At 45.7% G+C, this 24,940-nt stretch overlaps 1 protein-coding gene and 1 long non-coding RNA gene across 8 annotated transcripts in view; both read left to right on the top strand.

Moving 5' to 3' along the window:
• Nucleotides 1-8,133, top strand: part of LOC119458271 (glucoside xylosyltransferase 1) — a 364,373-nt gene extending 356,240 nt beyond the window's left edge. For all 7 annotated transcript variants that reach the window (XM_049670974.1, XM_037720106.2, XM_049670971.1 and 4 more), the window contains exon 6: nucleotides 7,880-8,133. In XM_049670974.1, the coding sequence (XP_049526931.1) occupies nucleotides 7,880-8,056 (177 nt within the window). In that variant the 3' untranslated portion in view covers nucleotides 8,057-8,133. The remainder of the gene's footprint in view (nucleotides 1-7,879) is intronic.
• A 2,405-nt stretch (nucleotides 8,134-10,538) lies between these two features.
• Nucleotides 10,539-12,836, top strand: LOC125946868 (uncharacterized). Its single transcript, XR_007467939.1, has 2 exons — nucleotides 10,539-11,971; nucleotides 12,259-12,836. It is a non-coding gene; the product is annotated as an uncharacterized LOC125946868 (long non-coding RNA).
• The last annotated feature ends 12,104 nt before the right edge of the window (nucleotides 12,837-24,940 follow it).

Here is a 24,940-nt window from a genome sequence, read left to right as displayed (position 1 = left end):
TAAGCGAAGCGACCGCATGAGGAGAGAAAATTAAGTAGTTGGATCTCGAATATCAACGTGGCAGTATCTTTTTCCTGCTGCGCCACAGTGGTGACACCGGACCATGCAACAACACGTTCCTAATTATTCCACCGAGCCCCAATAAGCACCGAGGCAGCCGAAACCCTGGCCCTGTCTATGACTATGGCGCTCCGACCAGAGGAAACCTCCGTGCACTGCATCCAAGAACCACCGCAGCTCCCCAAGGGCCCACCTGGAAGCCCTACCATCTGGCTTATCAAACTGGAGGTGTGTTTGTACCAAGGAGGTTTACATTTTTTAGGGGCGAAGCTCCTTAGGGTGTGGGTCGTTCCCTCCTCTGTAGTAGTAGTAGTATGTAGCCACCTCTAGTTTATGAATTGCTCAATAGATGGCGTAAGTGGTAGCCACCTGTAGTTTTATGAAGTGTTCACTAGATGGCGTAAGTCCGTAGCTCTGGTAACTTCGTGGTGTCAATTCAACAGCAATACCCATAGTGAAGCAATACAAGTACCTCGGCGTACACGTAAACGAAGGAAAATATTACTCAAACAACCACCAAGATAATCTGAAAATAAAGGGGAAGCGGAATGCAGCAATAATGAAACACAGAGCACTGTGGGGCCACAATAAGTATGAGGTGGTGCGTGGAATCTGGAAAGGAGTAATAGTTCCAGGGCTAACATTCGCAAATGCCATTATATGCTTAAAATCGGATATATTGGCGGGTTTGGAAGTTAACCAAAGATCGGTAGGCCGGTTGGCTTTGGGAGCCCACGGTAATACCACAAATGAGCGCAGTGCAGGGTGACATGGGTTAGGCCTCTTTTGAAGTCAGAGAAGCACAGAGCAAAATTAGTTTTGAAGAAAGGCTCAGGAACATCGATGACAATAAATGGGCGGCTAAAGTGCACAAGTATCTCTACATGAAAAGCGTGGACACAGAATGGAGGAAGAGGTCAAGGAAGTTGCCAACCAAGTACAGGATAATCGAAACTGCAAATAGACAACCAGGAGTCATCAGAAAGAAAGTGAGAGAAATAGAGACCGTGAATTGGATGCAAAGAATGGACACAAAAAGGACAATGGAGATTTACAAGAATGAGAAGAAATTAGAAGGGAAAATCTGTACGATAACACAAAGGGCAGTGCCTTGCTATTTGAGGCTCGAGCCGGTTGCCTAAGGACGAAAACATATCGCAACAAATATTCGGAACTAGATGAGACATGTACATGCTGCAGTAAAAATCCAGAAACCACTCAGCACATCCTGATGGAATGCGACGGGATCCACCCAGCGAGAACCGTAGGTAGCGTGCCACTCCCAGAAGCGCTTGGTTTCAAAGTGGAAGGAAACATAAACAGATCAGCCGTAGAGATCAGCAAGAGACGATTGGAGTACTGGTGGAAAAAAAGCAGGGAAAAGATTGATACGACCTGATCTCTTAAAATCATAGGCAGCGGCACAAGGTAAATTTTTGAAAATGAAAAATAATAATGAGAGGTATACAAACATGCTAGATGAAGAACATGTATAGTATACCTGATAAAATCAAGCAGGCTAGGTGGCTATTTGTCGCCGCCCCGTTTCAAAGCGGTTGCCAATAAATCATCATCATCATCAATGGTTGGCATGGAGACCACTATGTATGTATACGCATATATACATATATATGTATATGTATAGTATAACCGGAAGCCGACTTCCGCTTCTATTTCCACTTCCGGTTCCGCTTCCGGTTCCACTTCCGGTTCCGGAAGCCGGAAGCTGGCTTCCGGAGAACGCTTCCGGCGTTTTTCTCTCTCGTCCGTAGCTAGGTGCGCTGCGGTGCACAATGGCGTTCGTTCCCGACGCGCGCTCTCTTTCTCGTCCTTAGTTAGGGGCGCTGCATTGCACAAGGGCGTTCGTTCCCGACGCGCGCTCTCTTTTATCTTTCGTCCGTAGCTGTGGTTTACCAGAATGATCCCCCGGTGCTTCGCCCGCTCATCATCATTCACTTCGTGGATATGCTGTGATTTTTAAACTTCCTTGGTTTCTACCTCCATAGCATCACGTCGCAGCAGACTAATTATCAAATAATGGTAGCTATGATACGCCTGTTCTGAGCGGTGATGTCCCACCTCCAGGGCCACATGCTTACCACACACTTCGGACCTTCGTGCTGGCCCTATCATAACCGGCAGTGCCGCGACTCATTGTCACTGCCGTCAAGCCACAACTCCAGGAACATTCGTCCGCCACAGCACCAGCTCCGTGAAGTACTACCCCAATGGCAACTACTACTGACGGTCCGTTACTTCTACCGCGCTATGGGCAAGCTTGTGGTCCCCCATCCTATTTTTGTACAGCTCCCAGTGTCTCCCCAGCACCGCCTTCCAAAAACGCGTAAGCCAAGACTGCGCCCAGGTCCCGTACTTACTCAACCCGCACGTCCCGAGTCTCCTGAGCTGCCTCAGTAGACCACGTTTCACCAGGGTGACACGCCTCACACTCAATCCATCACCATTACAACCGACTTTCAAAGTGCTTCAATTCAGTGCCCAGAACTTGCGTCACCAAAAGCGAAGCCCTTTCAAAGTTCGGGTCCTGCCACACTGCCTTGAGCGCAGCTGAGACGTACTCACTGTACAGTGGCGTGAGCGGCATGGCAGTAGTGGCCACCCGCGATTCACCGTGCCTGTCCTGTCACTTCGTCGACTCGCCGTCAAACCACGACCTCCACACTCACGACACTTGTAAAGACGACAACCAACAGAACAGAACCAATGTGCGCAGAGTGGCTGGGCTGACCTTGATAATGCGAGTCCCAAGGCTCGCCGGTCATGAGGATCAGCCACCCTTCGCAACCATTGCCACATTTCGATAGTCCAGTTAAGTACTCATTCACGACAAGCCGAGTTTTCCACACCACCTCAAGAAATACATGATGCCCAGTGCTGTTCTAATGAACGCGGCACGGAGACCACACGCACAAAGTCAATTTCTGCATGGCCGAGTACGCCTTGAATGGTCTCCAGCGAGCGCCCTCATGGCCCCTCAGCGGTCGCGTTCAACCACCAGGCGAGCTACCATATCAAGCGCGTATCAATTCTGTGTCATGTCTGTGTCGTGTGCAAAACAGCTTCGCTGGTCATCCACCTTCACAGAGTGGAATTGCACATTGTTATTACAGCGAAGCTGTTTATGGCTAGGGTTCCGTGCATTTTTTGTGTGCGTAAGCAAAACCTCAGGCGCCGCACGGACGCGCTCCTGCACTGCCAGGGTCTTTGTCGTCTTCTTCCACAGCTGGATCGTCGGCGTGAACGCGCTCGTGCCACTGCTCGCGCGTTAGTCGTCGTCTTCTTCTACAGCTGGCTCGTCGGCGAGCTTCGGATATGCATTTTGAGTTTATTAGTTACCAAAAGGCACCATTTTCAAGATGAGTAGACTCCCAGGTATATAATAAAGGTTTGTGAAAGATTTGCCACTGTGCGAAACGCGACGGCCATGTCTACGTTCACACCGCCCTCTCTTTGTCGGCGTTCCAACCACTTGCGCATCTAGCTTCCTTTCCTTCCACTCTCTCGTGGTGGCGGTATACAAGCAAACCAGAAAGACAAGTTGCCGTTATTCATTTTGAATTTCACTACTCTTGTGTCGTAATGTGGAGGCCGCGTGTAGTGCGGACTCCCGTGAAGCAACGCGCCTATGCAGAGCGATGGTAAGAATAGATGCGAGAGTGCCTTCATCACCAGTGGCCGCAAACACCAATTGTCCACCGATAAAGACAAATAATGATCACCGGTCAAGACAATAAATGTGTGTGCGTACCTTTCCTCACTATGACCACCGATCAAGACAGTAAATGTGTTTGTACCTTTGTTAAACACTCTGTGTCATGTCTGTGTCGCGTGTAAGCAGCTTCGCTGGTCATCCACCTACACAGAGTGGAATGGCTTATGATTTTTCTTTAGTTCTAAAGTGAAATCCAAGCCAAGGCAGCGAAACGCTCACTTTATTAGCTGGCTCCTTATTGTTTCCAACCTTGCTTTCCGAGTCTCACAATTATCTAACATGATCTTAAATTCTGAAAAGGGTTTACTTTGTTATATAATACGTTGCGGAATACTTCTTTGTAACTTCACCACTTCTGACATTATTATCAACGCATAGCGTTGCTTAGAACAAGCTAGAAGCCGCTGTACTAGGCGTCAATTCGCGCGTCTGTCTAATGATTTTGACTTGTGAGGATCATCCACGCCAACCAAGCACCACCCACAACGTGATCAGCATCATCCACAGCAAGCTCGAGGCCCTCGTACTGCCATCTTTTTACGCGACGTTCACCGATCTATCACCAGCCATTATTGCGATGCTTCAGGCCATTGTTCGACATGAATTGGACAACATGGTTAAGAACTTCGTGCATGTTCGTCTGCATTCCCTGTTTCCCATATTACATGTATCGTACGTACAGTATGACTTCAACTCGGTTACGCAACTGGACCGTTTGTCTGACGGAATGACAAATTTATGTTCTCATTTTCGCATGAACCCCTGGGGATCTTCAAGGTGCGCTTTATTCATTTTAATTGCAAGAAACGTGTACGGCTTAGTCGTACGCGAGAAAATATTCGGCCTGCTTCTAGTTTGAGTGTCTTCGATTGGAGAGGATCTGCTATCTCTGATCCGATAGGCCAACGGTAACTGAACAAAAAATGTTTAATTATATTAGGGCAAGCAGCAGGACGGCAGCAACGTCTGGTCTTTGGTGAGAAAAAAAAGCACGGACAGTGTACGCTCAACTTGTGCTGCTCATTATCATTATCAAGTTGTTAGGAAAAGGCTGTGCTTCCAATATGTGGCCATATCCCTTCTGCGAACATCAAAACAATCCGCGAGGAATGTCGATTATTTCTTTATATCTTACCCAACCAGAGCCTGCCTTGAGTCGCTTTCTTGGCAAAAGGCTAGGCCTGCACTGCTTAATCAGGTGCTTTCAACTGCAGGCTCAGCGGCACGTAGTCAATGGCCACGTGAAAGCAGGTGAAATAACGCCGCATAGAGCTACTGATGTAGCACACTTCTCAACCCTGTCCGCAATTTAAGCTGACGAATCAGCTGCTTGACAAAGCAACCACGAAAAGTGGAAATGCAACTACAAAGCGTCTAATGTGACCCGTACTTCAAGCAGTCAAAGTGATAGCGTGCATTCATAAGATAAAATGGGATCTGCGCTGCCACGCAACATTCCTTACCGAACATTATAAACAGCATCTACTTTATTTATTTATTATTTATTTATTTATTATTTATTTATTATTTAATATTTATTTATTTACATACCCTAAGGTCCCCTAGGGGCATTACAAAAGGGAGGGGGGGATTACACAATTCAAATTTGCATCACATACTCGTACAACAAAAAGAGAAAGGCACGCACAGAAAACCGGTACATCGTACAGTTGCAACAAAAAAAGACAAAGGAGAAAAACATCATGGAAATGCAACATTCGGCTTGGCATAACACAATTCGGTAATTATTAGAGGAGATAGTACTGCGGAAATGAACCAATCAAAAATGTTCTTTTTTTTGGTACCGTGCCTATTGCCATGAAAGAAAGTTGCTAACTACTTTGGTTGTTTGTTTGAAATGGTAAAAACTAAATACCTCTCCCCATGAACCTCAACCAGATGGATAAGAAATTATAGAACTCTAGTTGCAGCTGAAATCAATATTTGTTTTTGTTGTTTTACAGTTACACTGTCACAAAAGAGCGCGTAATCGGGGCTCGCGCCGCGTGTCACGCAAGCCAGCGAAAGAAGCACCCCCGCACCGCGATAGTTTCAACAGAGGGGGAGAGCACATACGCTTCAAACGGGCGACGCGACCACTGGCGTCTAGACGTCTAGACGCATTGACGAAACGACGGTAACCAGAGAGAGAGAAAGAGAGATCGGGCGCCGAGACACCTTCTCAACCGGCGAGTCGAGAGAGAGATTACTACAGCGTGAGCGTGCGCCAACAGGATGAGGCATCACCCCCCTCCTCGACGATGATCCGACGGCGGCGGGAGAAGATGTGTTAATGGACTAGAAGATTCCCAGGCTTTGGCCACGCTACGAGAGCACGACTCCGATAGGAAGGTTTGAGAACGCCTGTGACGGCTAGCTAACCGTCGTGCGAGAATCAGAAGGGAGTTCAGACCGGTCCGGTGAAGAGATGTAACGTGGATACTGGCCGCCTGCGGAAGAAGGGGACTCCCCGGCAAGCTAGTCGACGAGTTCATCAAGCGTCTGCATTTCCGGAAGAAGTTCCTTCTTGAGATTTGCCCCGAGCTACGCCGAGATCGTCTGACTTCAAGACCAGCACGGGTGAATAAGATTGGACACTGAGTGTTCCTATTCAATTTGTACTTTACGTGTTCGGCTTTTAGTGCTTGTCGTTAATTATTTTCCTGTGTTTTGTGAATAGCCATCTGAATCGTATTGTGTTTTGTCTAGCCTAAGTGTGCAAGTGTGTGTGTGTGTGTGTAACTGCCTGGTGGGAAGAATATAATTTAGTTGTGTTGACATTCTCTGGGCTCTGACTCGGTCTTTGGACAGCAACCGGCGTTTGCTGGCGCACCAGAGGACCCATTATTAATTGTCCTTTGCTTTCGTGGGATTATTTTCGGAAGCTGATAAGTCGACTTTGTAATTTGGTCCGGTATCTGCACCTCGTTCACGGGGTCTTTGACACACTGCATTTTAGTCAGAACGCCGGCAAGACACTCGGTTGGCAAGATGCAGACATATGCATGCAGTATATGTATATCGTCAAAATCTAAAGCTAAGGCATTCCAGAAGGAATCGAGAAAAAAAGAATTGACATGCACTATAAACTGCTGTCGAAGAATTTATTGGTTCAAAGAACGAATCCGTAGCATGAAAAATTTGAGGTAGCATATGAACACATACTTATCAATTGCGTGAACTTCTATCTGTAAAGCTTTCTGGCATTGGGATTGTTGCTGCGTAGTAGTATTAAGTGCTGTCATTGCTGATGGAACTGCGATGATATTTAGCAGCACGCCTATGATATGTACACAATTGCAGATTTTCAGATGAGCTGTAGATGCTAATAATGTATACAAACCGAGGATCAAGCCGTCCACCGTGAATGTCACAAGTGGTGGGCTGTAACTGGCCCTTTCCTTATTGCCAGCATCGGCCATCCCTTTGTTACCGCACTTTCGCGATACTGCAATGTTAGGCGAATGCGTGCAACTTTCTTTTCTTTTTTAGGTGGATTTCGCTCATTGCGTATAGGACGCCCAAAGATAGTTCGTACTCCCGAAGAAGAGCCCACGCTTCGCGAAGCAAGACTCGCTGCTAAACGGGAAAGGCAGCGGCAACCTAGCATCAGCCAAGTTACAACCTGTCATCAGCCAAGTTACAACCTAGCATCAGCCAAGTTACAACTTAACATCAGCCATAATAAGCCCCTTCGATCGCCCAGCTTCGCTCTTTCAAGCCTTGCGCGGCCGAGTGCAAGCTTAAGCCTTTTGTTACAGCACTTTCGCGAAACTGCAATGTTATGTGAAGGCGCGCAACTTTTTTTTCTGCTTTAGGTGGTTTTCGCTTAGTACTACTTGGAGTTCCTAACAGTAATCTAAGTTTGAAAGCCACGGAAAAAGAGACCTTCTGAGACAAAATTTTGATGTCGTATGGCAACATTCACAAAGCTTTTCTTTCGTAAGTACTCTTTGCCATTGGGCGGCCGGCTTAGATAAGAATATGTCTTGCATCCAAATTGGCTGAAATTCTTTCTTATGAACAATTTTAGCGCAAGAAGTTTTTGCGAATTCGGGCCCTGATTCTTTCTGTTAACATTTTCAGTTCAAACTTGGACAACGTCTCGTGGATGGCTTCATTCTTCCTGTTAAAGAAGGCCTCCAGAATGCACGTCCGACGGGGTGCACCAAAGAGTTAACCAAGCAGCTACCTCTACTTACGCTGTCTGCAAGTCGTGTCGACAACACAACTGCCAGAGCTGATTCAATGATTGCACCGTAGGGGTGGAGTGCATTTCTGCGCGGCTATAGTGACGATTAGATATGGTGGTATTATGTGATAAATTACGTTCATTTCGAATGTTCTGTTACCTCTGTTCAACGCAGTGACTGCAGGAGTTTTTTGTTAAGAGGACGCCATAGCTCGGAGCCAACTTCAATTTACCTCTTGAAATGCACATAAGACGCTGCAATACTCTATTTAAGCAAATGCTGAATCAATCTGAATGGACTTTGTTGCATTTAGGACAGAAAGACAAATTCTACCGATAACAGGAAGCAGAATGTTGATCAAGGTTTTGTGATCTGTACAAAAATTGCCAAAATTAGGTAAGCTTTAAACATGTTTAAGGACGAAGTTTCCATATCCACCACTATCCGCTAAGAAAACATATCGCTGTTTGGTAAACTACGTCTGTCAGAGCATCCTAAAGGGGTGGAGACACCAAATCTTGAGGCTATAAAAATCCTGCTGTAGGCTTCCTCTGTATACAAGGACACTCAACATGAAATGTTGCACACAGCAAACGTTTAAAATATATTTTGATTCGCTTTCAAAGAGTGCCTAAATGCTCGTTCTTGGCATCGAGCCCATCGCTAGCGCGATTGACACCAACGTCACTGTGTTGGAAGCGTAATGAACGTTTAGCGACGTCATACCTCATTAGAGTAAGTAAAATGGGTGGTTACCCACAGCACCGGACAAGTCTAGAGAGCCTCGAGTGTATAGAGTGCAGTGAGCCGCATAAGACGAAGACGTAGAGTCGGAATCGGAGCTGCCGCAGCTAGCCATGAAAACTGTCGGCATGGTTTTGTTTGCCTGCGCTGGTACAGGAGCGTGTGTCCGAGAGCAGACGATGTAGCAGTGCGTGCGTCACAGCTTTGTGTGCTCACGTGACCAAGCTTCTTAGACAGTGATGTCACTGCTCAGCTCAGCGCCCAGAAACAAAAACCGAAGATCGTTGTTTTAAATATTGCGATATTACATTATTTACCGAGAATATATGAATCTTAGAGAGTGTATCATGCTTCCTGGAGCAATGAGAAACGTTTGAAACAAAGAACGCGCAAGCCACAAATTGGATGTCTCAACCTCTTTAAAGGTCTATCCGTACGACGGACGAAATCGCTCTTTTCGACCGCCGTCCGCCCATCACGTGATAGAACGTCACCAGTTCGTGCGGACCGCAGTTGGTCCGCCCCACACCGCGGACCTCGCGGTCCAAGAATTCACCAAGGCTTTTTCCTCTTCAGTTTTGGCAGCGGACAGCCTGCAGACCACAGCGATTTTAACGTAGCCAACGAATGTTGTCTGGCAACACAGTGTCTTCAGCCTAATCCAAAGTTTTCGGCTCAGTAAAAGCAAATAGTTTCATATCCGCCCTTCCGCCTCTCGCCTTCACGTGCGTGCAGCAGCTATTTTTCCAACACCACGCCCTCTGGGGTTTGCATGGGTTCGCGAGTTTGTTGATTAGAGAGCACTGTGGCCGAGAGTGTAGCTGGTTGGTCCGCTCTGTCGTCTGATATGGCGGTCCGCCATGTGGATGTGCTCTACGCTGAACCGGACCGCGGCGGACCGTGACGTGGTATCACGTGACCGATTGGACTGATCGGCCTTAAGCGGACAAATTCGATATGCCAGTTAGAAGCTTATGTGAAATTGTTACAGCGTTCGCAAGTGTTTTTCAAAAGTCATGCTCACAAATCAGCAGTATATTCCGATTCCTGACCCGCCGTGGTAGCTTAGTGGCAATGGTGTTGCGCTGCTAAGAGCGAGGTCGCGGGATCGAATCCCGGCCGTGGTGGCCGCATTTCCATCCGAGCGAAAGGAAGAAACACCCGTGTACCGTGCTTTGGGTGCACGTTAAAGAACTCCAGGTGGTTGAAATTACTCCAGAGTCCTTACTACGGCATACCGCATAATCAATTCGTGTTTTTGGCACGTAAACCCCATAACTTAATTTTAATTTAATCAGATCGCTGTGTGCAACCACAATTTTGTCCACTGTCGATGCCTGAATAGCTGCAGTTCACAGAAAAGCGATATCGTTTTCACAGTTGTGTTACAGAGTTGTAAACTTAGTGCTTCAGCTTCCTTTTTTTAATTTTGCGATATTCATCAATTTCAGTTAAAAAAAAGTTGTCGCAGTTTCACCTTAAAGGCGAAGCATCAATTGCGATAGCAAATTTGTAGAGAGCTATACGGAGTAATGATAGTAGCTTAATCAGCTGTATAAACGTGGACATGCAGCAGCACCGGCAACACGCAGAACTGTTGTCGACGCCGTCGGCGTTTTGCCCGCGGTCGCACAAAATGCGTGCGGCGTTGGTGACTGTTGCCGGAGCCTCTGATATAAATAGGCACTTGGTGCCGCAGCTAAACGACGCCCCCCCCCCCCCCCCGGCCTTTCGCGCGTCGGAAGAGGGTACGTTTACTCTACATATATGGTGCTTGTAGAGGAGGAAAGAGACGCCTACTTCTGCAGCCCTTAAGGGAGCACAGCGCAGAACGCGCGTTTGTTCTCCGCCGTGCGTTCACTCCCCGTGAAAGCGCGCGTCCCTCGCGCTCTTTCACTCGCACATACAGCGTTCGGCGGCGCGTGGCGACGATTTCATCTCCATTGACGTCATACGGAACCTCACGGCGACGGCGACGGCGACGCCGACGGCAGAAATCTGCTTTTGAGTGTCCATATAATTGCTATCGCAATAAAATTAATACCTAAATGAAAACAAATGCTAGCTGCAGGTGGTAGACTTTACCCTTTTCGTTTAGACTCAACTAACCTAATCAGATTGGGTGCAGTGTAAGCGCAGCAAAACAATTGTTTCATTTCCTTGTATTCACATCTGAGTTCTGGCCCTGAAGGTTCTTAAGAATCAACGCACTTCATAGTTATCAGCCACGCAGGATAGGGGTACAGAATGCAACGGAATGCTTTGAAGCTACTGCCATGTACAAATGCTGGAAACAGTACGTCAATTAAGTGATACGAGCGATTGTTCATTCTACATTACGGCAGCAAAGTCAGCCTCTTTCTTTTATGTACCTGAAGTTTGTTATATTTGTATTATCGTACTAATAATTTAGTAAACGAGTGGTTGAACTGCATCAGTTTGTGTTTATTGATGAAAGCGCAAATTAGACAAGGCCGCTACCGAACAGAGGGCGTGTTCTGGAGCCGTTCAGTATAACAGATACACTGTGCTTAGAGATAATGCCGTCTCGAAATCTTATTCACTTTTCTGTTCATGCCATTACAATGTTGTCTTTTACATTTCGTAATGATGTTTTTAGAAGTACTAATATTGCCTCAAATGCAGCTAAAAAACTAGGTAAACTTAAAAGGAGAATGCAGTCACACTTTCGGGAATTCAAACAGGTACTGCTTACACAAAATAATTGGTATTTTGTTACAACAGGTTTTGAACAGGGGTCGAGAAAGAGTATTTTGTGTACGAGGAACACTTTCTGTGTAACCTCGGAGAATAAGAGCAGCAATGCGCACTTCGACTATAGCGCAACGAACTGCCATATAGCACGATATTTGCTTTTTATGCTCTGGACGAACGATAATAAAAGCCTCGCCTCGCACTATATAAAGAGAGCAAGCGCTCGCCAAGACTAAATAAAATGAATCAGGTGTCGGAAAAAGATAATTCGTTATTAGGAGCAAGGCAGTATCAACAACGGCGATACCACCACCAGGCAGCAGGCTTGATCTGCATAATTGGTTGACTATTGAATAAAAACAGTTCAGTTACTTGCTGTGTTAAGAATTTTTTTGCTTACATTTGATTTCTTACACTACATTGCTTGTTTTCCTCGCTCTGCTCTTCTCGATATGGTCCTTTATTTTTTGGCAGCCTGCTGTCATAGTTTTGGTACACTGTTGCCGTTATTCCTTCTGGAATAATTGTTCATTGTTGCCCCCCCCCACCCCCCCCCCTCCCCGATCATTCCACTTTCAAATAATCTTGATTGTACTTGCAGATCTTGTGTTATTATTGTGTGAAATGTTGTGTGGTTCCAACAGTTCGGTTACTTGCTGTGTTAAGAATTGTTTTGCTTACATTTAATTTGTTACACTCCATTGCTTGTCTTCCTCGGTCTGCTCTTCTTGATATGCTCCTTTATCTTTGGCAGCCTGCTGTCATAGTTTTGGTACTGTGTTGCCGTTATTCCTACTGGTGTAAAAAATAAAGAAGAGGTATTCATTGTTGCCCCCCCCCCCTTCCTGATCCTTCCACTTTCAAATAATCTTGATTGTACGTGCAGATCTTGTGGTATTGTTGTATGAAATGTTGTGTGGTTCCTTTTTCTGTATAGAATGGAGATCCACATAGTTTATAACTTCGACACTTACATTCCCTCTGTATTTGTATTGCTGACAAGTATGGCGTGATGGGCATGTTGGTTCACCTTGAATAGCAGTAGTTGAGCGCTTAATAGACGAGGACAAAAAAGGAGACAAACAGAGCTACTCACAACAATGAAGTTGAATTCCTTGACACAGAGAACAAGAGAGTGCCCTCGAACGCACGTCACCGACCACGTGAACCACATTGTCACCGCGGAACAAGATGACCAAATAGAGTGCGCAAACAAGAAAAAAGAAATTTAGTTACACATGCGCAAAAAATATCAATTCTTTGTTGGACAATGCTAAGGAAGTCTTGATGATACAGGAACCACCGTGATAGTCAATCTGCTCACTCACAATTATTAAACGGGTGATTTCACACTTGCTGCTTCCTACGATCTGGGTTTTATCGAAGGGGGGGCACACCCACAAGCATGGCAATAAATAGCTAGAAAACCATCTGACGGCGTTTTGTTTACTTTGTAATTGTGCTCCTTAAGCCGTTCGTTCACGCACCGTCCCGTTTGCCCAACGTAACACCGGCTGCATTGTAACGGAATGCAATAGACGACTTTGAGCTTAATGAACCTATTTTTGTGCTTCATTTTGCAACTTTTCTTTAGTTTCTCATTCGGATCAGTTGTCCTACAAAAACTGCCCAGCTTGCTAGGTGCTGAGAAAACAACCTGTACATTGTCCCGAGCACCCAGTTTCTTTAGATTGTGCGAAACTTGGTGGATATACGGAATGGCGGCTACATTGCGCTTTTCAAAAGGAGGCCTAACGTTCGTGTTGGAAACACACAGACCAGTATTTTTGCGACGGAGGACCCCTTCTGCGACTGACACTAACATATTAGTTGGATAACCGGACTTTAAAAGCCGTGAAACTTGCTCGTTGAAGCCGGATGGCACTAAATGGCGACAAGACTTATCAACTGCGTTATTAAAGCACATCTTAGTGATACTACGTTTTACTAGTTTAGTACGGTTGGAATGGCATGCTAAAAGGGCTTTCTTGGCTCTCCGTGCATAAGACCAACAGGTGCGGTGATCGGTGGACACTAGTTTCACGTCCAGGAACCTTATGGTTCCGTTAACAGGCATTTCGGCAGTCAGAACAAGGGGTGAATGACAATTACGTATTACCTTCAATGTATAACCTTCAATAATTAAACTTCACTGTAGTGATTAGCGCCTGTGTGTCTCCTTTTTTGTCCTCGTCTTTACTAAGCGCTCAACTACTGCTATGTATTGCTGACTTTTTTAAGGCATTGTTTAGATATTTACTTGAGCAAGTTTAGGCGTTTCCTTTGAAGAAAGGTATTTGATTTATTGGTGTTAATAATCATAGCGTGTATTTGGTGATTTTCTATGATGACAACTTTTCAATATTTCTTCAGATTTTGTTACTGAAGCGCTTGCTCTTTCTGTATTCTTTGTACATTCGGAGACTGCAGAATACGGAGCTTGGAGGTACTGTTTTGAAACGTTATCCAAGATTTGTGAGTCTTGTAGAGAGTATTTGTCTCCCTGTTTTTTAATGCCAATTTCCTAAACTGAACCACCCAAAAACTTTTTATACGACTTTCCCAGTGTACCTAAATCACATTCGAAATACATCGCAATAGCTGAATTACGTAACAGAATATATATGAAAACGAACTGTATATTTTTGAGGATATATATGTATCTGTAGCTTTTATTGATAATTTCTGAGTTTTCTCACATCGGGCTTTCCCTCGCTTGCGGTAACTAAATAGTACCTGTCGGTGCATGGTTTCCGGAGCAAAGCACCGCGTCCGGGTTGGCAGAATGCCGGCCGGGAAGCTCTCACGAAACGCTGATGGTAATGAAGCAAGGCGGACCCGCACTGGCGCAAAGACCACTCCGTTAGTTCAGATGCAGGAACAATGTTCTGTCGCGTGGTCGGTGCACGCTGCAGCTCAACGCTGGATATGCCCAAACGTGGCGCTTCGGGAACCGGAGGCCGAGGCAAAGCGACAATGTCAAAAAACGCCTGAAGTTCCAAAGCGCGAAGCGGACGCACACATCATGCCCACCGTGCGCATGCCGCAGTACGGGAATGCGAGATCAACACAATAACCTAATCAGGCAAGTTACAAGATTATTTGTTAATTGTGCAAACTATCTATATGCAACTTCATAATTGCGCAAAACTTCAGAATATGCAAACGAAAACGTATACAACAAGATGGGAATGAAAGTGTCAAGAAATCGTGACGTAACTGTTTCCTGGGGCCATGTTCTGTAACGGTTCGCTTTGTAACCGGTTCACTCTTACGAACGCCAGTGGCTGGCGCTGGGCGCTCCTGCTGGGCATGACCACAAATTTTGTTGTCGTCACGCGGGTTGCCTAGTCATATGCAAAGCGAACCTCTCGTCTGCAACGAGCAGAACTGGGAGTTTTCAGCGGTGCGTCGGGAGTGAAGAAGCGATTGGGCTGTCGCAACCGTCACTCAGTCGCATCATTACAACCGCTGCCAAGGCGATAACGGTTGTAGGTAAAGAAAAATAATGGGTGAGATTCCCATCCATGGTGCAAGACAAAGCAGCAGTCAAGCAAGACTTTCTTGATCACGGCAAGACTCCCGAAGTTGTGGGATGTGTGGATGGAACTGTTGCATCAATTGTCCGCCCTAAGACGCTCAGCCCCAGCGATACAGAATCCTATTGGGGCCGCCAACGGTATTGCGCCTTCCGGCAGGACGCCCTCGTTCACTGGTCCTCCTCGCGGCGCCACGTTCCACTCTTTCTCTGAGTGACGTCACAGCCAGAGCAAACCGGTTCTAAAGCGAAGCGCTACAGTATACGGCCCGTGTTCAAATGAACTTTGTTTTTGTATTCAATAAATCTTGTAGTCGTGAATACTTCAGGTACTGTATTTTGTAATAAGTGGGAAGGTGCTGTATTTTCAGCATTTCAGGATTTCGTTAGCATCTGTTGTTAGTGCGGGGTTCCAAGGTACCCCGCAAATTGAAGGAATTGTTAACATATTGTCACGGTGCTGCTTGGCTCGTGGTAAAGAATACAAAACAACGATGACGTATCTGTCATCGAGAGAGACGAGACTGTTTGTAAACAAATTAAAAAACACTATATTTAGCGGATGTGAGGAAAAAGAAACATTTACCTGCCAAGATAAAGAACCAAGTAAACAACATGCAGAAAAGTCATGTAGAAAGCCTAGAAATCTCAACTAAGAAACACTGAGCCTATTTACGAAAGCAGCGAGTTCTTCGGGTCATGTAGAACAGGTTTAGCCACTCGACGCTGGAGGAGTAGTCATCAGGCGGCGATGATCGGCGCTGCTGTGAAAATGGGCACTGTGGAGACGGGCAACGGCCGGACACACTTGGGGCGTTGGCCAGCCGGAGCTGGGGCACGGTGCTGGCGACGCTAGGCCACCTGGGTGGAACACCGTTCCGAAGTTTGCCAACCCCATGCAGGAAGAAGGTGGACGACGCAGTGATCCCAGGCGGGAGCCTGGAGCGGCCTTGGGCCAGGAATTCGACTGGCCGTTACTTGCGCGCACTGCGCACCTTCTTCTTCGTTTTCCTCCACGTCTGCCACGCTGGCAGTCCCCTTCTTAACTCTCCCACGTGCCCTCACGCCTGCTTCTTTTTTTTCTCGCCGCACGTGAACCGGCGCCGATGCGCTATCGGCGCTCTTTTCGCCACACTTCGTCGTCGTCGTCGTCCGTATGTTCAGACACACACTGTCTCACAGTTCTTAACTCCGCGCACATCATCACACATTTGCCGAAAACAAAATATGTTTCGTAATAACATTTGCTGAAAATATCTGCGCAAATCGCTCTTTAAGCGAGAAACGTGTTTCTTGTTTTATCAGTTGTACCGTTGATAACTAGAACTGCTATAAATGAAACATAATCTTAGTGAAAGGTACGGGTGTGGTCCGCCATTTATTCTTACTTGTTCGTGCTCACTTTGTGCTCGCTTGCATTGCCTCCTCTCTTCTCCCCAAGCCCACTTCGTCTTCTGTCATACATCCAGGACAGAGCACTTCATTCTTCCGGACATTTTTTTATTACACCTCTTGGCTTAATACTTGAATATGTTGCGAATAGAGAGGCACTCCGTTTGACCTAGGCTCCAGCGTACCAGACGTTCTCCCCGATTCCATGTTGGGATAGAGTAATAACCACTCGGAATTGTTCATAAAATTCATAATTTGAAGGTAAAGCTCCTTTCCTTAAAAGGATATTGTCTCCAGGTTGTATGCCTGGCATCTCGCTGTTGTGCCCTTTATGAAGCGTTCTCTTTGTGCGCCGCTTGTAGGCCTCCTGTTCTTTGACAGTTTTCTTGACTTCAATGAAGTCGATGCTTTTTAGGACGTCTAGCTCAGGATCTGCAGGAAAAATGGGCGCTGTCCCCTAAGAGGCAAAGTGAGGACTGCAGCCTAAACCAGTGGCGTGCGATCTGTTGTGATGTTTAACAGCGGCCTACAGGCAGCACTTCCAGCCACTTGCAAAGTCGTGACAAAGCTTCAGGTACTGCTTGACGTCTCGTATCACACGTTCCGCTGGGCTGTTTGCTGCCGGGTGGTATGGAGAATAGTTAATCAATATCCCGTGTTCCTGTGAACACTTTGATAACTTGGCACTCAAGAAAGCCGGCCCGTTGTCACAGACTAGCGCCTTCGTGTGTTTAAAGCATCCAGCCTTGAGGAGACCGCTAACACTGTATTCTTTCGCAGATTTAGCTGTAATTGTCCTTGTGCACTCATCTATGGAAAGCAGGCGAGCTTGCGTTCTTTTGGATCCTTCCTCCTTCGTTTTGAGCTCCGCGAAATCCAAATAAATTATTTCGTACGGGACGCTTGAATATTCAGGGTTTGTCATAACCTTTGTCGATTGCTTGAATTTAACTTTTTTCACCGGGCAGAGGTGATAGGTTCTGATCTAATTGTTGATGTCCATTTTCATGCCCGCCCATGTGAATCTCATGAACAATTTGCTATATGTGGGCCAGAAACCATCATCATCAGCCTATCTTTATGTCCTCAGCAGGACGAAGGCCTCTACCTGCGGTCTCCAATTAAGCCTGTCTTGCACTAGCTGATTCTCACTTGCGCCTGCAAAGTTCCTAACTTCATCAACCTATGTAGTCAGAAGCCATCAGGTCCGCCCAATTCAGGAGTGCTGTTTGAATCCTTTGAACCATACTTGGTTGTACATGATTCTTTCCATTGATAAATTAGCTATATTCTGTATCTTTCCACAGCTTAATATGATTGACTACTTCTGGATTCTCACTTGATTCGTGCACAAGTTATCTAACTAGTGCGTCAGTATCATGAGGAGTGGGCCAGGGCGGTGCGAATTACGAAATCAAACTGTTAGAGATAGTTGACCCTTCTGGCAATGTTGGCTCTTGGTTGTGCCATGCTCAGAAGTTCAGTCAGTGCTTTATTATCAGTGAAAAGCATGAATTTCGAACCTTCCCGGGGAAGCACTAAAATATTGAACAGCATTTAAGACGACCAGAACTTCATTTTCTGCGGTAGAGTAATTCATTTCACCGGATTTCAGCGTATAGCTGTAGTGCCCAACCACGGAGAGTTTCACTTGTTCAGCTTGTTTTGAGGGTTTCTGGTATAGAACTGCACTGGTTGCATAGCGTGGTGCGTCCGTGTTCAGCACGAATGCCAGAGAAAAATCCGGGATTCGCAAGACGATTTCCAATTATATTAGTTGTACCAGCTCACAGTAGACGCCTTTGCACTCCCGGTCCCATTGAAAAGGCATGTCTTTTTGTTTCAAACGTTTGTGGCAGCTAGTAATTGATAAACGACCTGAGTACATGTCCTAAACACGCAGGGAGTGCACTCATAAGTCTTACTGGCTTAGAGATTCTCTCTATCGATTCTTTTTGAGTGCTTTTATTATTGCGATAGCAATTATATGGACACTCAAAAGCAGATTTCTGCCGTCGGCGTCGCCGTCGCCGTCGCCGTTGCTGTCGCCGTCGCCGTCGCCGTGAGGTTCCGTATGACGTCATTTGGAGATGAAATCGTCGCCGCGCGCCGAACGCTGTATGTGCGAGTCAAAGAGCGCGAGGGGCGCGTCTTTCACGGGGAGTGAACGCACGGCGGAGAACAAACGCGCGTTCTGCGCCGTGCTCGCTTAAGGGCTGCAGAAGTAGGCGTCTCTTTTCTCCTTTACAATCACCATATATGTAGGACAAACGCGCCTTCTTCAGACGCGCGAGAGGCCGTGGGGGAGGGGGAGGGAAGGGAGCCGACGTTTAGCTGCGGCACCAAGTGCCTATTTATATCAGAGGCTCCAGCAACAGTCACCAACGCCGCACGCATTTTGAGCTAACGCGGGCAAAACGCCGATGGCGTCGACAACAGTTCTGCGTGTTGTTGCTACCAAAGCCGCTCACCTTACTTCGTATGACATTGCTGTGTTGCTATCGCATTCATTGCTTCGCCCTTAGGGCGAAACTGTGACATTTTTGTGTCCATAGAACACCCTCCAAAGAACACCCTCCTATTTTATCTTGAAAGAACGCACGTTTCTTTAAGTTGACTTTCAGTCGGGCAAGGCAGAGAACGTGAACAACTTTTGAAAGATGACTATGCTGCTCCTCCTTTGTCTTTGAGTAGAGGATGTCATCCATATACACAGTGCAATATTTGCGCAAGTAAGGTTTCAGAACTTCCGTAACATTCTTCTGATACAATGCAGGGGAGCTTTTTCAACGAAATTGTAGCAGGTGTACTCAAACAAGTCAAAAGGACTTATAAACGCTGCATAAGTTTTCGTTTCTTCACTTCGTGGGATCTGCTAAAAGCCCTTGCAGAGATCTATTGGCGACCACCAGTTTTATCAACGATGTCAATTCTCGGAACTGGATATGGTGTCAATAGATTCGACCATCGAGAGTCCCGTATCTTTAGAGAGGTGGAATATTCCACTTTCATTTGGTGCAATAGTTATAGGAGAAGCAAATGGAGATACAGAATGCCAGATTATACCTGCGTCCCACATTTCTTCCGACTGCTTTTTCAACCACACCTTTTTATCACTGGACATATTATAGGGAGCTCTACGAACCACTGTTTTATCTGCGAGCTCGAAAGGAACGACATGTGATTTCATCGCTGGAGGATAGTTGCCATGCATGTAAGCTATTGGTGCTTTGTCATGATGTACTCCTGGTTGAAAATCAGCCTTGATACGCTAGGATATTCGCGAGGATATTCTGTCCCTATGCTCTCTTCGGCCATTACTTTCTCTTCTCAAAGGAGCTTAAGTTTCTATCTGTCTGGGTGGTACAAAAGAAAACTTCAGGCATCATTGCGAACTGCCAATACGTCAATGGTAATTGAATATTCTTGCAATTCAATAGCCAAGCTTATCAATTCGTAATGCATGGACACTGACCGATCGTAGGCTTGGACGCGCAATGTTCTACCAGCATGCCGACGACCGGCATCCACTCGACTCTTGTTCATAAGTGAGATAGGAACCCCACCGTAAAAGCGGCCTTTCCCTTCAATGCCATTTACCTTAATGAGGGCATACACTAGGCTTGATGACACCAAACACATGGTATCACTGTAGCTCTTTTTCTGGCGCTTCTATCCACGGAAGACTGGTTATGTGGAAGTAGTGCGTCGCGAATTGCAGTAACTGATAATTCATCATTACAGTCATTATCGACGCTTCCCAGGTGTTTGTTCATGAAGCTGTCTTCACACTGAGATTATGGGGGCGACCCTAGATGGTCACTCAGCCTATGATAATCAAGTCCTGTTCTACCGCCTGGCTCTCCGCTCAATGCAATTGTTGGCGCTGAGGTCTGTACCCAGCTGAGAAGGTCATCAAATGTTATTGCACCTTTGAGCTCGATTTGACTGTGGATGTCAATACACAACCCTTGCGTTACCAAAGCTGCCACTGCAGGAGACGGATGCTCTGGTTCTGCAGAATACAATAGGCGACGCTTCTCAAGACAGTATTCAAGCAGAAAACCGCATGTATATCCCAACCATAATGCAGTATCCAATCTTTCTGCTGCGTTGCCCTAGAAATCGGCTAAAAAGTGGCTTTTCCACAGTTCCCAACATGTTGGTCCACGGTCCATGAGGAGGAGTAGATTTTAGTGAAGAGAAGCGAGGAGAGGTCGGCCTGGAGAGCGTGTCTCTAGCCTGCTACTCCTCACTGGGGTAAGGGGAAGTGGGAGATACAGGCATAGGTGACTATGATATCGTACAATGAGTTACTATTTACACACGTTGTCCAATACGCGGTGTGCACTTTTCACACACTACATGCAGGAGTAGTGTTGTCCACACAAAACGTCATCGCACAAACGCATTTCGCAGACTGCATATTGCGCAGGTCCTAGAGGCGACCGTCTAGCCCGTCTGACACATAAAGTTCAAAAGTGATCTTATGGTGCGCTGGGCATGATCATCTCTTCTCCACGCGCCTTAAACCTTTGCTTCTGAAAAGGGTCCATGTGTTACACATCATACTATTGTCTGGCGATAGCCCCCAAATATCAGCGCATACTCAAAATGTTTTGGTCGTCGGAGTTCCCGATATTCTTGTCCCAGGTGTACTCGAAAAACAACAACCAAGAGTGTGCACTTTGCGAGTCTCCTTCACACACATCCGGCTCTAAAATATCTCGTCCTGATTTCTCTGGTTAAGCGGTTGGACCAAAGTTCTAGTTGTTTGACTTTATTACATCATGTGTCTTTGCAGGTCTTCTATAACAATCATGACCAGGCTCACCTTCCCGGCAGGCACTTCCTCTTTGAGGGTACCCCGGCGTATGGGTTCCAGAACGAGTTCGCTCAGTATCTGGAGCTGTAGATTCACTTTCGTTGATCTTGCTTGAACCAGGGCTTGGTGGCTCATGGCAGCTTATTACATCTTCCCGTTGATCAACCAAGTAGAACTAACTTCACGAATAGGGTCCCTCGTTGGCTTCCCGTGCACTTGGTATCGTATGAAAGCAACAGATTCCAGTGACGCCTGGTCGATGAAAAACGACACCCAGATGTCCAGTTTTCAAAACCTGTCGACTGCGCCAAAATCTAGCTTTCCTAACTAAAATTCTTACAGAAAAGAAACAATCTAAGTGACACGTGGGTCGTAGATGTAGATGTAAAGCCTAGATGTTAGTGGTACTTACCCACTCTGGGGGATGGGCCGCCTGTAATGTGGAACACGGTTTGGTGCCTACAGATGTAGCACAATCGACTACGTGGGATTGGCCATGAATCGGGTGGCAGTGGGTAGAAAAAGGAAGAATACTTACATAGGATTTTATTATTTAATAATGAGATATTAAATGAATTCTAATTGTAACAATGTGGATGTTCATGCTATAATATCTTAAAATTTGAAGTTAATATTTGTGCTTTCTTGTTGTGGAAAGTAAAACAATAAAATTAGCATAGTAGTCTCCTTTTTTCCATTATAAAATAAATATGGCATCACATACGTTCCTATTACAGTGTCCTAGTGCCGACGCCCCAGGGACAGAATGATATGTAGCGTAATGGCTAATCCAAGTTGGCGGAGGTGACCATCTAGAAGTCGTTTTCTATGCGCGGTGAACCTACCGAACTCTATAAAAATGATCCATAGTTTCGGGTTCGTTGCAATAAAAACATGGAGCGGAAGGTTCCTGATCATACCTTCGGGAATACAAATCAAGCATTGGTATTCGGCAACGCATTCGCATAAATAAACATCAAGTTTTCTTGTTGAACACCATCTGTTGTGCCAAGGAAATCCAAGGTGCTGAAAATCAGTGATATTTAATACACATAATTTCGCATGTTCTTCTTGGACGGAATTTTTTTAATCTTGCAGGAGTGATGCATGCCGGAAGTTTTAGGATCCTCTGTACCGGGCCTTTAAGAGAGGCCGCTGCTAATGTGTCTGTTGACTCGTTTAAAGTGAGTCCCACGTGCCCTGGCACCGATACCAGATGGATGAGGCGTAAATGTTGGGAAATAAATGAATGAAATTTTCGGAGAATGTTTGATGAATTGGGCACTGGTAGACCAAAATAAACAGACAATGAGTCGGTTATGATTATGGCTGAAGGAATAAATGTGGAAGTTTTCGTCGAGCTATAATAATCGCCAATAACTCTGCCTGAAATATTGGTGTAAAGTCGGACAGTCGAAGAGAGAAACACCAATTTCATGATGGCGAAAAATGCCCAAACCTGCCTTCTCATTACTGAAAGAAGTATCTGTGGCTATTACTGCATTTGTTTGGAGGTTCTCGAGGGGGTCATCTAGCAAACATTTTAGGTATCGAATAGGCAGAAGCTTAGCGTTATTCAGAAATTTTTCATCGAATTGAACGCTTACTGTCGCAGTAGGTAAATTTGTAAAAGCCACATCACAGGTTAATACCTGTAATGGCTCTAATAGTTGATGCACAAAAGATATCTTAGGACAATGCAGTCTGAAATATTGATTCTCAAGGAATGCAGTCGGTTCTCGAAGAAAGAGAGTAGGCGTGTCTCTGGGAAGCAGCATAGATGTTCAGTTATGTTTGGACAGTCAGTATACAAATTCGAGTTTGGAGAGAAGGAAGGTGAGTTTCATGATAAAGAATATTTGCTACAAATCTTGGAAGGCTGACACATAGACGTAGCGATTCGCGTTCTAAAAGAACCAGAGGACGTAACTTATAAGTAGGACCTCCAAAACATAACACGCATCCAAACTCTAAGACGCCCCCGTCTTAGAGTTTGGATGCGTGTTATGTTTTGATGAATTGGGCACTGGTAGACCAAAATAAACAGACAATGAGTCGGTTATGATTATGGCTGAAGGAATAAATGTGGAAGTTACAAATACAAACATACAATAAAACATCAGCTTGGTCTGCCGCCGCATTCCAAAACAATTGCTGCTGACTCTTCGTAATAAACCAAAAGTGCGTGCTCCATTACATGCCATGTATTTTATGTGTGTCCGCCAATTAAGCTTTTCCGTGTAAATCATTCCCAGATATTTTAAACATTGCAGCTGCAGAATAATCTCCTGGACATACGACAGCGTTATTTGGATAGAAATTTAAGATAAAACAATGATTGCACTTTTGTTGACTTTCAGTGACATTAGTATTGCTTTTAGCGAAATTTCAATCTGATTCAAATATGACTGCAAAGTTTTATATAGGCTATGCATATCATTTGATACCAAAAAAATGCTACATCGTCAGCGTATACGTATACGTGTACATCATGCTGCGTCGGGATGTGATTTAGTAAAATATTAAATATTATGGGGGAGAGTACGGCACCTTGAGAGTACGCCCCTTGTCTGTTTGTAACTGTGAGATGGGACACGTTTTTTGATAGCAATAAAATGTGCCTCTGCTTAGAAAATTTTGAATCCATGCAATTATATACTGTGGCAGATTCACACTTTCGAGTCTGTGGATTCAAGTATTGTGCTCGACCCTGTCATACGCCTTCGCAATGTCTAATGTCACTACGGCCGCGCACAGGTTGTTGCGGCGAGCGAGTTGAATTCTACTCTCCAAGTCAACATGAGCGCACCAAATTGAGCAGCTGGGCCTGAATCCTGTTTGAGAATCCCTTAATATTTGGTCCTCGCCTATCCACCTATCGATGGTGATCCAACGGTGATCTCGTTTATGGATGTTGTTTCTTCGGGTACACCAAAAGTGAAGCGGTGCTCCTTAGGACGCCTCGGTGGTCGCGACGCCATCATTACGAGTTCTCGCGAGCACTTCCTTGCGCTGAAACCCCAGAGACTGTTCGGTTCTGTTCCGTCCCTCTGGTGATGAAATGCTGGCGCAGCACTAGTCGCTCGTGTGCCCACTAACATTGAAATGCGCTCCTCTTAGAAAAAGGAAGTTTATTTGTTCAATAAAACAGGTAAATACACAAAACAACCTAAATTGCAACTCAGCTTTTTCTCCACACAGCGAAAGAACACGTACCCCCGCGATAGATTAGTGTCATTCCAAATTTGGTAATAAAATTGACATTAACCAAACAGAGTCGGCACTGGATGATTAAGCTACCATGCGATGCAACTTAAGAGGGAAAGATTCAAGTTTAACAAAAGATGTGATTTTTGAAAATGTTATCTATTCGCTGCACAGGCGTTCGTACGTTTCGGACAAGTGCCATCAATGTCATAGGTCGAATTTAGCGAGAAGTTGAATTTACTTTCATCAGAAGTACACAACAATAACAGGTAAAGTATAAATGCACAGTCGGAGGCTCTGAAATAAAAATTGTCGCAGGGTCCTCCTAAAGGCCCTTTCACATGCTGCGACTGTAGCGAAAAAAAAATGGTGCGATCGCACGGGTCGCAATGCGATTTTTTGGGCTCTTTCACATGACTGCGATTTCAACAACGCGACTGGTGCGACGGCCAGAGTTGCTTGCTGCCAGGTTTTGTCGCACATGGCGCATAATTTCTTCAATGTAATGGAAAGGACGTGCGCGTTATAATATA

This window comes from Dermacentor silvarum, chromosome 7 (genome assembly GCF_013339745.2).
Source record: "Dermacentor silvarum isolate Dsil-2018 chromosome 7, BIME_Dsil_1.4, whole genome shotgun sequence".
Taxonomy (NCBI): Eukaryota; Metazoa; Arthropoda; class Arachnida; order Ixodida; family Ixodidae; genus Dermacentor; species Dermacentor silvarum.
Note: the sequence above shows the minus strand (reverse complement) of the source record. Positions and strands in the feature narration are given on the sequence as shown.